The sequence below is a fragment of the Lepisosteus oculatus genome, chromosome 16 (assembly GCF_040954835.1).
Source record: "Lepisosteus oculatus isolate fLepOcu1 chromosome 16, fLepOcu1.hap2, whole genome shotgun sequence".
Lineage (NCBI taxonomy): Eukaryota > Metazoa > Chordata > Actinopteri > Semionotiformes > Lepisosteidae > Lepisosteus > Lepisosteus oculatus.
Genome location: NC_090711.1, coordinates 12,926,469 through 12,938,522, shown reverse-complemented (window position 1 = coordinate 12,938,522; position 12,054 = coordinate 12,926,469). Strand labels below are relative to the sequence as shown.

The 12,054-nt window shown below is 43.0% G+C and overlaps 2 protein-coding genes across 3 annotated transcripts in view; one reads left to right on the top strand and one right to left on the bottom strand.

Annotated features, from left to right (window-relative positions):
* pkig (protein kinase (cAMP-dependent, catalytic) inhibitor gamma) overlaps window positions 1-3,872 on the bottom strand; it is a 38,819-nt gene extending 34,947 nt beyond the window's left edge. The window contains exon 1 of the mRNA XM_006639461.3: window positions 3,649-3,872. The gene's annotated coding sequence lies outside the window, so the exon portion shown is untranslated. The remainder of the gene's footprint in view (window positions 1-3,648) is intronic.
* A 159-nt stretch (window positions 3,873-4,031) lies between these two features.
* On the top strand, window positions 4,032-11,730 carry LOC107079560 (uncharacterized). 2 transcript variants are annotated; one of them, XM_015364694.2, is made up of 3 exons: window positions 4,032-5,624; window positions 8,410-8,751; window positions 9,853-11,730. In XM_015364694.2, the coding sequence occupies exons 1-3, from the start codon at window positions 5,487-5,489 to the stop codon at window positions 9,895-9,897; spliced, it is 525 nt and encodes a 174-aa protein (XP_015220180.2). In that variant the 5' UTR covers window positions 4,032-5,486; the 3' UTR covers window positions 9,898-11,730. The 2 variants fall into 2 exon arrangements, with proteins under 2 accessions (XP_015220180.2, XP_015220179.2); XM_015364693.2 differs by having other exon boundaries at window positions 9,825-11,730.
* The last annotated feature ends 324 nt before the right edge of the window (window positions 11,731-12,054 follow it).

The window sequence follows — 12,054 nt, the reverse complement described above, 5'->3', positions numbered from 1 at the left end:
TGTGGGAAGCTTTATCTTCGACTAAGACACGAGGTTCCCGCTGGACAGAAGCTGCCTGGCAGCCCCCCCATTACTGATCCACCCTCGTTTTCAAACCGCCCCCGCATTGAAACTTGCCATCATCTTGCTGGTTCGGCCTTGTCGACTGGGAAACCCAGACTGGGCGAGTATTTTGCAAGGCAAGGCAGCAAATGTGCTTTAATAACAGATTTATTGATACCAGACAGCAGCTGGCTGGATCACAAGCCTAGAGCACTGAGAGAGCAAGGGGCGTGGCACAGAGAAAATGTGCTTTGCTTCAGCAAGGGGTCACCTGTGTTGCCCACACATACAGAGGCCTTAGAGGGAGAACAAGGTCAGCACAGCACAGACCTGTTCTTCTCTCTCCTGGCGAGGCACTGGGTCAAAAGACACAATGAAGGTTCTACACACAGCGGGTGTAGTGACCTTCAGCCCTTATACCTCCAATTTGTCAACTTTGCACTAAACCAAGATGAAACACACCACATCCATTCCGCACAAACCGAGGTGAAAATCTGTCCAAGACAACTGCAATCGCCTGAGAGAAATAGACGAGGACATGGTTAGAATTCTTTTACTTTTCCCAAGTCATGCGGACGCATAGCTATTGTTAACAGACGTGATTCCCCTGATGCCACATAAGCTCAGCAGCTACAAGAGTGGGCTGCACAGCGGCGCAGGTAACACGGCTGCCTCGCAGTGCTGGCCCCTTGGGTTCAATCCTGGACCTGTGGTGCTGTCTGTGTGGAGATTGAATGTTCTCCCTGTCAGGCCCTATGAGAGGGGGGGGCAGCAGGGCTATTTGGCCCAGGCCTCACCTCACAGGGGGGCCTCACCTCATCCAAGGGTGCGTGGTCCTCCACTTCAACCCTTTGGCTGTGTTTCTTGACTTAAGTCAAATTTGGAACTTTTACCATATACTGTGATTCTCGACTAAAGTCCACGGCTGTAAAAAAACATCCCCCTTTCAGAGCCGAATCTACCCGTTAATCTTCCCATCATGCCATTCTTTACATAACAATATTTCTTACCCCTCTTCCCAAACAATGAGGGGGGCTCACCCTGTGAAATGGCCCGGGCCTCCTCTGAGCTCCCAGCAGGCCTGCGACACTTTCCTGGCATAATCCGAAGACATGCTGGTAGGTAAACTGGCTTCTGGGAAAATTGGCCCTGGTGCGAGTGAATCTGTGTCTGTGGGTGCCCTGTGATGGACTGGCATCTCGTCCAGTGAGTATCCTGCCTTGCACCCGTTGGGGCAGAGCGGTGGCACTGTGGCTAAGAATCTGCGCCTGTGGCTAGAAGTTTGCCGGTTCAAATCCTGCAGCCGGCAGAGGAATCCTACTCCGTTGGGCCCCTGAGCAAGGGGCCCCTTAGCCCCAACTGCTCCAGGGGCACCGTATAAATGACAGACCCTGCACTCTGACCCCCAGCTTCTCTCCCTGTCTGTGTGTCTCATGGAGAGCAAGCTGGGGTCTGCAAAAAGTCAAATTCCTAATGCAATAAATTGTATATGGCCAATACAGTGACCTACAGGAGGACATTTGCTTTCTTTATGAGCTTTCCCTGCTTTCTGAAAAGACCCAGAACAAGAGCTATGAAAACACTATTTTACACTCAAATCCATTCAACACACAGCGTCCTGTATGTCCACAGATGTGCTTAAAATCTCCTTTGGTAATGCATTATGAAACACATATCCCATTCGTGACGGGGGCAAAATCAATGTTTGATTTCAGTCGGATCGAAACACAGTCCACGTTTTAAAAGCTTGTCCCATTTTGGGTGAGGAGCAGCAGCGATCATAACAGGCTTTGCAATACTGGATCATGCAAATGATCTTCTCAGAGTATTATTCCACCCTAGTCAAAACTAAAACTAAACCAAGTTAGCAAATAAACACTACGCGCTATGGATTACAACACGAAGATCACAATATTTCACCTGTGGCGTCTTTTTCAGTTACCCGAAGAAGGCTCTAATGTTATTCACATTTCTGCTTTCTTTTTATATTTCAAAGTTGAACTAACCGCTTCTTGCTCCTAGACAAGGCTGCAATTATCACCGTAATCATTATTACCGCCACGGTTACAGCATAAATTAGTAATTTGTTTAAAAATAGGTTAAAGGTTTGATCATTGACGTAGACTTCCGAGGTTGAACGCTGTTCTGGAAATTTGTGCAAAACTCATCGAAAACACGTCTCATTGTTAGCTTTTACATGACTTCAACTTCATGTTGTTTTATCCCAACAACAACAGATGAAAAACAGAAAATACAAACTCCCCAGAAAGCATGGAATCGTAAAAAAAAGAGCTAGATGAGAACAGTCAATGAGCCGGCTACGGGAGGTCGAGGTTAATTTGTGTTTAATACATTTTATTATATTCCGTGAGTTGAAACACAACGCTGGAGGTAAAACACAAATGATATGTAAAATATTTATTGCAGACGGTATGTCAAGGGTCCAGGCACACAAACCCTTGCCAATAGCTGATATTTCTGCCACCTGGCGGTAAAAGATGATCAGAAATTTCTTATTTTAGAAATGTGACTGCATTAAACTTCACCGCCGAATGGCTGAAACATTCTTATTTGATTGTACTCGTTTATTCAACCTTTTCTTTTTACTTTCACTCTGAAATATAAAATTTACTATTTAAACGCAAATTCTTGCAATTAAAGTTACCAGTTTAAAACGGCATCGGAGCTCACTGGACTGAAAACCACACCGCTGTATTTATATTGTCTATATATATACACACATGTTCATTCACACCTGGGTGCAAGACAGTCTGTAAGAATTCATTTACAAGACCGCTGAGCCTATCAATGTCTTCCCTAAAGAACTAGCTGATAGGAACTCCGGTTGAAAACGTGCTTGGTTGATATTCCGCTCCAAACATTTCGATTTTCAATATATTTTTCTAATCAAGACATACGGCATAGAATGTGTTTAGTTTTTTCAGTCCTCCTCCAAAAATACCAAATAATGATTTATGTAACGTGCACCTTTTACCAAATATTAAATCTCTAGGGGAGAAAAAGCACCTTATTTGAAATGGACAGGGAAAAACCCCACTTCTCAAAACCAAGAAACCCTTAGACCCCGACGGTAAACCAGCCGTGAAAAACGTGTTTCTGTACAAGATCTAGGATAATGAGGAGATAAAACGAGACACGGGATTGCTCAGCCTAATGACCTGAGCGATTGATGACCTGTTAATGCTTATACCTAACCTGCAGATTTCGGAAAACAAGCTACCGAAAAAGCGAAACTCAAAACACGCAGACAGCCGATACATCAGCTGCTACACTGAGCTAAATCATAGTTTTAAAAAAACAGAAAATGCAAAACAAAACAACACCTTACACGGATGCTATTCTGCGATCGTAGCGCCTGCTACTTTGTCACCGCTTTCTATATCCCGATTACAAAAGCGTTTGCGAAAAGATACTTCCTCGCATTGATTCCGCGCACGGAATGGTGGAGGTCTGAGCTCCAAAATCCCTCCCCCCTCCGACAAAAAAAAAATTCACGCCGCGATCTCGGCGTGGAAATCCACCCGAAAATAGTCACATCCCTTCCCCTCCCCCCCCCGGGCCACTCGAAACCAATGTTCCGCTAACCTTAGCCGTGGGATAACCTGCGCTTCTTCCGTCCGTTAGTCACACCGCCGCACCAGGTCCTCGGCGAAACCAGGGCTGAAAACTTCCCTGCCTTCTTTGGCAACATCTGGCGTCTGTTTGAGCCGCAGCTGCAGACGGGATCCCGGTGGAAAACCGGCCTCATAGGCGGGGTGTGTTGCTCCGGCAACCTCAATAAACATCAGGCAGGCAACGAGAGGCGGACTTACAATAGAGCACTTGGTGACAAAAGGACGTCTAAGCGATGCTTTCTTTTTTAAAAAATGGCATCGATTTAAACAATGTTCTTCGACAAATACGCATTCTGATGCCGTCTTGCTCTTTGCGACTTTCTCGCTTATGCGTTTCATTTGCTCTGGTGCCTAAATTCGGGGATATTTAAAGGGGGCCTCCCGAAATTGGTCATCTATTAAAGCTGAAGACGAGCCACAATATCCCGCAGGCGGAAAAACTGCAGAAGGAATGTTGCTCGGTTTTTCAGTTCAAATTAGACCCAAGAGAATAAAATCGGGATGTGGAACCTCGGCGTGAGAGCAAACAAACAACTTCCTCCTTCTCTTTTATTGTCGTTGATTACACATTACGGAGAAGAAAGGGGAGGTTGCAGGCGACCTATTCTGTTACGTGTAGGTGATTGATCGGGGCTCCCAACCTTTCCTGAAGGCCCGAGGAATTCATGGCTGAGCAGGATGTTCAATACACCTACCACCCTCTGTGTAAAGACGCTCCACCTGTTCCCAGGTCTCTTAATGTCCATTCGTGAATTGGGTCCTTAGTTATTTTTTTAATTCTTTAGTAGTTAATTGGATTACCACTACCAAGACAGATACGACGTAATCTTTTCTTACATCGTTGCATTATTCTCTCTTGTAGCAGAACTAGCCACCAGGCGCAATAGATGAGCCAGTACTCTCGCTTGTAAACTATCTTCTTATTGTATGTTAAATTTTTGTGGATGTTTATCATGTTAAACAGAGTCTTGCTATTTTCGCATCGTCTGCAATAGTTTTTTGGTTATAACACACTGTCACTGTGCTTTTCCACACCCCTCCACAGTAATATTGTTCCACCGTGTTTCCTTAGAAACTTCTGCAGCGGAAACGCATCTTGTCATCGCGCTGATACAACATGATCTAAAGCACGCTAACCACAGGCACGCATAGGCAAAAGTGAAACAAACACTTGGAAATTGGGAAATAATGCAATGAATGGGGAGTTGTCTCATAAGAGTTACCAAAGTTGCCTTTAAAGAGGAGAACTTAACAAGTCAAAGGAAGTTTAATGTTTAATCTGACGTGCAAGACGCTATCGCACAGATTAGGACAAGTGTAGCCTAACATTTTCCAAAGTCATCTTTTATGGGCCCATTTGGTGTTACAGCATCACTAGTGTTTTCATACAAGAGAAAAAAAAGACTGAGAAAGTAGCTCGACGTCTACAGCTGTTAATTTGATTTAAAAAAAACATAAGCAAGAACAACAGAAAAGGGAAGTATTCCTGTAATCGTGGTATGGGGGCACCTGTTAAAATTAACCAGAGCCTCATACTAAAGTCCAGGCTAATGTTTAGCCTCATTTGGCTGTTACCAGAGCGATATAACTCCCTACGCGGGGATAAAACTAGAGCTGGCGAAACCACAACCAGTTTACACAAACAGAGGGAGGATTAAAAAAGAGTGAGACCCTCACGAAGATGCGCATCAGGACTCACGACCCCACGCACAGAACACCCCACGACAATCCCCATCACCCCCTCCCCGGACAGCGTCTGCAAGTGTGTCTGCTTTACTTCACTCAGCTCCTTACAGCTCCCCCGCGACAATGGATGGGAATCCCGCGTTCTCCCTCTCGTTTCTGTACAGCAACGACCCGATCTACTCGCTCTGCGCGTCGGATCTGATGACGGCTTCCCAGTCCGTGAATAACAACTTCATCAAGGAACAGAAACTTCTGGTGAAGGTAAAGCTCTTAAAGTGTTTTCATGGCTTGGGCAGGTCAGGGATGTTAAGGTCACAGCTCTAGTTGTGTGCCCATTGGACCTAAGGATCAAGCGCACCGCATTTTCGAGATGTCCAATATACTGTACCCCGCTTAGCAGTAATTGTGCGTTTGTAATGTCAGTGAATATGGTGTACCACTTTCACCACTTTTGTTACAGCACGTTATAGTACGGTATATGTGATCGCCACATACAATGCGCGTTTCAGGGTAACAATGGATGTGATCTTTAATTCATCAAACTCGGTTGAATTGTTTGCTTTTTCAGTTCTGCTGTAGTTTCAGTATTTGAACTTTCCCTGTCAACAAGCCGTCTTTCGCGATAAACTTATTTTTACCTAGCCTATTGTTTCCCAAAGCGAATTTGGATTAATATACAAATTTGACTCCAGCATTCATTTTAATTTCAACCCAGGGTGTGATATTTGTAATACACTACACGCATGTAGTTTTTTATTTTTTCTGCACTGTTTTATGTTCTCACGTACTGCGCCTTTAAGATTGGTATTGCTATCGGTCCTGATTAGCTTTAGAATGATTGATTTTCATCTTTAAATCTTAATGGCTTTACTCGTGAGTAACACCCTAATCCATTTCTGCCAAGTGTTTTTCAAAAGTGACGTTCAGAATCTCGTTTGTGACTTGGCAAGTCAAGAATTGGGCAATGTTCGAAAGACGTGACTAAGCCAGCCCTGCTCAGATGAAGATGGGCCTGGCTCAGTTGTTGCAGTTCTTTGACTGGGGATGCAAATTCAAACCCCCTCACCAACAAAATCAAGCTTTCTTTTAGAGACATGGATATCTGAGTACTTTACACCTGAAAAATTCAAAACCTCTGTGGTTAACAACAAAACTCAATGTCCTCTTACAAGTTGCCTCATGAGGAGGAAAAAAAACAAACTTGAAACAATATCTTCCAAAAGGTAATCGATGATCTCAGTGGTCAACCTCAGTTCATGTATCCCGGGCAACAGCAAATCAGATTCTAAAGGACGCGGCAGTGCACTATGCTGATTCCACATGAGTCACTGGAAATAACTCTCCCCTCTAAAACACATGGGACACCCTTGTGTTTCAAAGTCAAGAAGGAACAAATCTTTTTTTATTTATGTCATTCAAAAGTCGGCAAAGCTATTCCTTAGACACCAGTTCCACAGACCAAAACAAGGAAACTTTTCCTGGTCTCTCCGGACGCAGCACTAACCTTTGATACTTGACTAAGAGGTAACACATTCCAGCGAATGTTAAACTATAACCCTCAAGGAGGTCATCATCCTCATTTTCCAATTGGAATTTTAGTTGTTATGGTGCCATTATAACTTCTATGCACCCACCCCCACTGCAAACAAAACAGCAAATGTCAGACCCCCTCCCCAAAGAAAAACATTCCCTAAAAAAAATAACTTGCTAGACTTGGCACATCTATTTTTGGGAGGCAACACAACCGATAGTTGAGGAATTTAGCTGGCTTTAAGAAGGCAACCAGACCTTTGACTCGTGACAATTAGGGGTGAGAAAATGCCTTTCGGTCTGTTCAGGGTCTTTTGTGAATTCCCAGGAAATCCACTCCAAAAACACAATGTCCCGAAGGAAACAAAGGAAAAACACGACACACGAGCAACTAACCGCGATCCGAACAGGTATGAAAGGCAATCTAAGCAGATCCCTGCTGATGGTTACTTTGTTTGAAATAGCCACTGACTCGTCTATGGAGAGGTGATTTTATATGAAAATACTTAACGATTGCCTAAATGTCCATTTGTGTGCTATTTTCAGGAAATTGGAGGAAACCCCGTCACTGTCTGAATTGTTCAAGTAATTTCACAATGACTCATTTTGTCCTCGGTCTGACTTGTGTTACAAGTGAAAAACAAATCCCATCAGGCAGCATTGGCTTCATAGACAAGCTGGAACCTTGCTCCTAACACCAATAACAATCACAATTCCCTGCATTTCTGTAACCTTTCATCCCAGAGAACCCCCATAGACTGGGGAGGGAACCTACTGTACCTTATCCACCACTGAAGCTGTTCTGCACTAGGAGGCCCACTAGTAGTGCTGAGAAACAAGGAATTGCTCCACCAATAGAATAAAGGAGGAAATTTAGGTAAGGCTGTGCAAGGCCTAGCTTGAACTTAGCCAAGAAAAGGAGAAACAATGCCAGGGATCATCACCGCCACTGTCCGGGTCTCGTTTTAACACGTCGTTCAAATGACGGCATCTCTTATAGCACAGGGTCCCTGGTGATCATATTGAGGCATAGTACTTACTGTAAGACTATCCGGATACTGAACAGCTTTCCATTTACACATTAGTACTTTATGATGACTATTGACAATGTAAATGGACTATAAACCCCATTAATGCACCAGTATTTTATTTTTTTATTGTGTACGATTCTTTCTTGTTACCTTATGGCGTTGTACTATGTTGTGTTTAATGTTAATGTTTTTGTTGTTGTTGTTATTGTCTTATTGTTTAATCGTTATGAGCACACTGAGGCACATCCCTAACAACTAAGTTGGTATGGCAATAAATATTGAATATTTAAATATTGAATATGGGTTTGGCAATTCTGGTTTAGAGGGAAGGACGCCACCTACTGGTCCACCACCACTTTCAGCAGAAACCTGTTTTTTCCCATCCCAGGCCTCACCAGCCCCAGCCTTGCTTAGCTTCTGAGATCTTCGCTCGCATCCCAGTCCCGCAGTCTAATTGCTTTTCCAACTCCCACTCTGCCCCCCAGACCCTCAGGAAACTGGAGCAGCAGCAGCTGAGCCGCGTGCGCCAGCTGAACGAGGAGAAGAAACAATTCACTCTCCTCATGAAGAAGAAGCTGGCCCCTAGAGGGAGGGCTCTTCGTACGCCCCCCGCCGGCTCCACCAGCTCCGCGGTCACGGCGGACAGCCCGAGGAAGGCCCCTGTCTCTGTCTCCGCGTGCTTCTCCATCGGCAGCAGCCGGCAGAGCAGCGCCAAGGGCAGCCAGAGTGGAGGAGGCAGCTTCCAGTCAGAGCCCCGCACGCGACGCCCAGCCTACCCACAATCCCCTGGTGGAGAGGACCAGGATGTAAGCGGTAGAAAGATCAACGTGAGTAACCATGACCCCAGAGCACCTTTTCTCCACTTCTCAACACTCCAAGGTTCTGTCTTTATCGAAAAGAGTGTGGTCTGTTCGTAAGATATCTCTTCACCTTCACCTTTAGGTCAGGGCGACACAGAATGTGGATCTTCCAATCCACTCCGAACCTGTGTCTTATATGTCATGATGTGATTGATACGGACCGCTAAATATCGGTTAAAGAAATGAAACAGTCTTTGCAAAAATTCTCGGATGAAGAAGATTACAAAAGGCTGCCGCCCAAGTGGTTTTACCTCAGGATAATGTAATGATGGAAAAAAGAAACGCAACATTTTCTGGAATGAGAATATGATAGTTATAGTTTATGAACTTTCACAAGAAGTGCAGAGAAGGTTTCAGCAGACCAGAAGGACAGATGACCATACCAGAGCCAGACTGACACATCAGACTCGTCCATCTGAGAGATCGTTTCAGATTTGCCACCCTACAGCTGCTGAAACTGCCGGCAGACACAATGCCCGCATCAGTGATAGGTCAGTGAGGCTCCATGCTGCTGGCCTTAGAGCAAGGCGACCTGTCAGAGGCCCTCTGCTCACAACCTGAGACAGAGGACTCTCGTCAGCAGTGGCATCAGGTCCTCCTCACGGATGAGTCAACTCTTCAGCCTGTTCCACGCAGAGGGGAGGGCCAGAGTGTTGAAGAGGAGGTGTTGCGTTTCTTTTTTCCATCAGGATATATTTCAAAGCTAAATGTTTTATTTCATAAAGGAGATTTGTTTTTGCCTTCACAAACTAATTCTACACTTTCTTTTACAAGCCTTACTGGATAGTACAGGCTTCATGTTCACTTCATACGTTTTAATTAAACTTGTCTTTCTTTGCTAAAATGAAGCTACATCAGTGATGATGGTTGGTATCTTATTATTATCCTACACCCTTATCAAAACTACATTATGGCAGAACATTCCTTTCATTTCATTTATGAGACAGACAGACACCTTGTCTGTTACTTTCTTATGAAACACACATGAACAGAAAAGATTAAAAAATATATATTGTGTTTTTTTCTTTATTTAAATGTAGGTTTCAAAGACATACTTCGTTTCTACAGCTCCTAGATGCTTCTGTGAATGCGGTCGCTCCATTAAACTGCTGACAAGAAGTGAAATCTGTCTTCCGGCACGGCAGGATCAAACATCCATAGGAGACTTTTAAGAAGGGGACTTCAGAGCACAAAAATCAGCATGGTCAGTTGAGCCACATGAGAATAATTTAATACCCCAGGAGGGCCAGGTGGATGTTAACCTACAAGGTCTTCAAAAAACATCTAAGTCTGAGTTTGTGCCATGGTTTGCTAGGCCTCTTTAATCCATGCAGAGGGTAAAGGTAAAGGTACTGTGGTTTCCGGTACAAAACATGCTGATAGGTTAATTAGCAAAACTGGCCCTGGTGTGTGTATGTTTCTGTGTTTATGACTGTGATGGACAGGCATTTTGTCCAGGGTGTACACTGCCCTGTGCCTATTGCTTGCCATTATAGACTGCAACTCCCTCCACAACCCTGAATTGGAAGACGAAATTAGAAAATGGATGGATAGATTTTCAATGTGCTGTTGACCAAATATTGTGTGCATGTGTAAAGTTCTTTAACTCAGACATGACATGCTATGGAAAACGCATTCTAAAAACCAATATAGGTTCTGTGTTAATTTTTAGGTAACACTGAATCAGTAAGACTGTAACTTGTAAAATTATCATTGTGAAAAATAGCGAGCAAATGAATATATTTAATTTACAGTAATTGCTGATGTTCACATCTTTATTATTGGTTATAACAGAATAATTGTTTTTATAAATCTGACCATTATACAGTCTGATTATACATATTATTTAATATAAACTGAAATATATTTCAGTTTAGACTCAAGGGTTTATACTGTTTTGGGCTAAGCAGTTACTGAAAATGAATGGATGAATTATTCATTAGTGTTAAATATGAAATGCATGTACTGTTTCAAAATCTTCAGTATGCCCTTAACATTCAATTACCTCCCTGAAGTGCAACTCACTGTCAGATGAAACTGAATTAGCTTCTTGTCCAATTGGTGCCTTCAAATTCTCAGTAGTAAACGAATAGAAACAGGGGTTCAGTTCAGATGATACTGTATGTGTAGCCAAGCCTTTCCTCCATCATGTATATCAGGAGACCTGCCTAAAAGGAACTCCAGTATTTAAAGGTTTCCTGTAGGAAACTTAACACAGTGCCAGCTGTGTGTAGTCTGGCAGTATCCTGCTGTCAGTCCCATTTCTCTCATGAGAAATGAATTCAAAATAAGCTCTGGAATCAACTAAGGAATTAATGAAGAATAAAAAGCTTTGTGCCTGACATGCCACACCCCGCTGTATTTTAATAGCTGTTTGACTAACAGTTCCTGAGTTAGGTGCAGGGAGGCACCAAATTTTCCCAATATATTTTCCCCTTCCGTTTTCAGAAACTGCAGAACCCTTAGAATCCCCATGCCTGATAAAACGAACATACTCAATTTAAAAAAACAGTATGTCCAGTAGGTTACTGTTGTTTTGCTTAGATCCATCAGACACTAAAAGGTGTATGTTCGTGTCACATTAATTCCATTCTTTAAGATTTCAGGTTCAACTAATGATTCACTGAGCACTAACGAACATTTTCTTCCATGTCATGAAATGTTATTCGCTGTACTATTTGGTCAAATGGGGGAATTTTGAAATCAGTGAGACGATAAAAATGAAGAGTATGGGATTGACTGATCTTCGCTGCAGGATTATTATGAGCAGCAGAAAACGCTGTCTGTCAGAGCTGACTCTCAGCTGTAGACTGAATTCTTCACTGTAAACTTTGCTCTGATTTTGTTTTGTTGGTTTATGTATATGTTACATAAGAGCATACTGTATGTTGTGTTTACATTTGAAACTGAACGAGATCAAATAAAATCACGAATGAATACAGAAATGGAAAAAATGCCTTGCCTGATCCTTGTTTATATTTAATTTAGACACAATACAGTATATATATTGTATAAAACAAGCGCAAAGACTATACTATTATTTTATTTTTATTCAAAGGGTTTTGATGCACACACCGGCTCTCCCTAATTAATAATTCCATTTATTAATCTCCAACGGAATAATTGTATAATCAGACACTCAGTAGTTCATTCAATACAGTATCTAAAATCGCACTGAAGGAGAATCAATAGGAAATAGCATATACCGAAACATAACACGAGCAGAAGGCTACATAAGCGATAATTAACTGCTCCTGTGTCGGACAATTT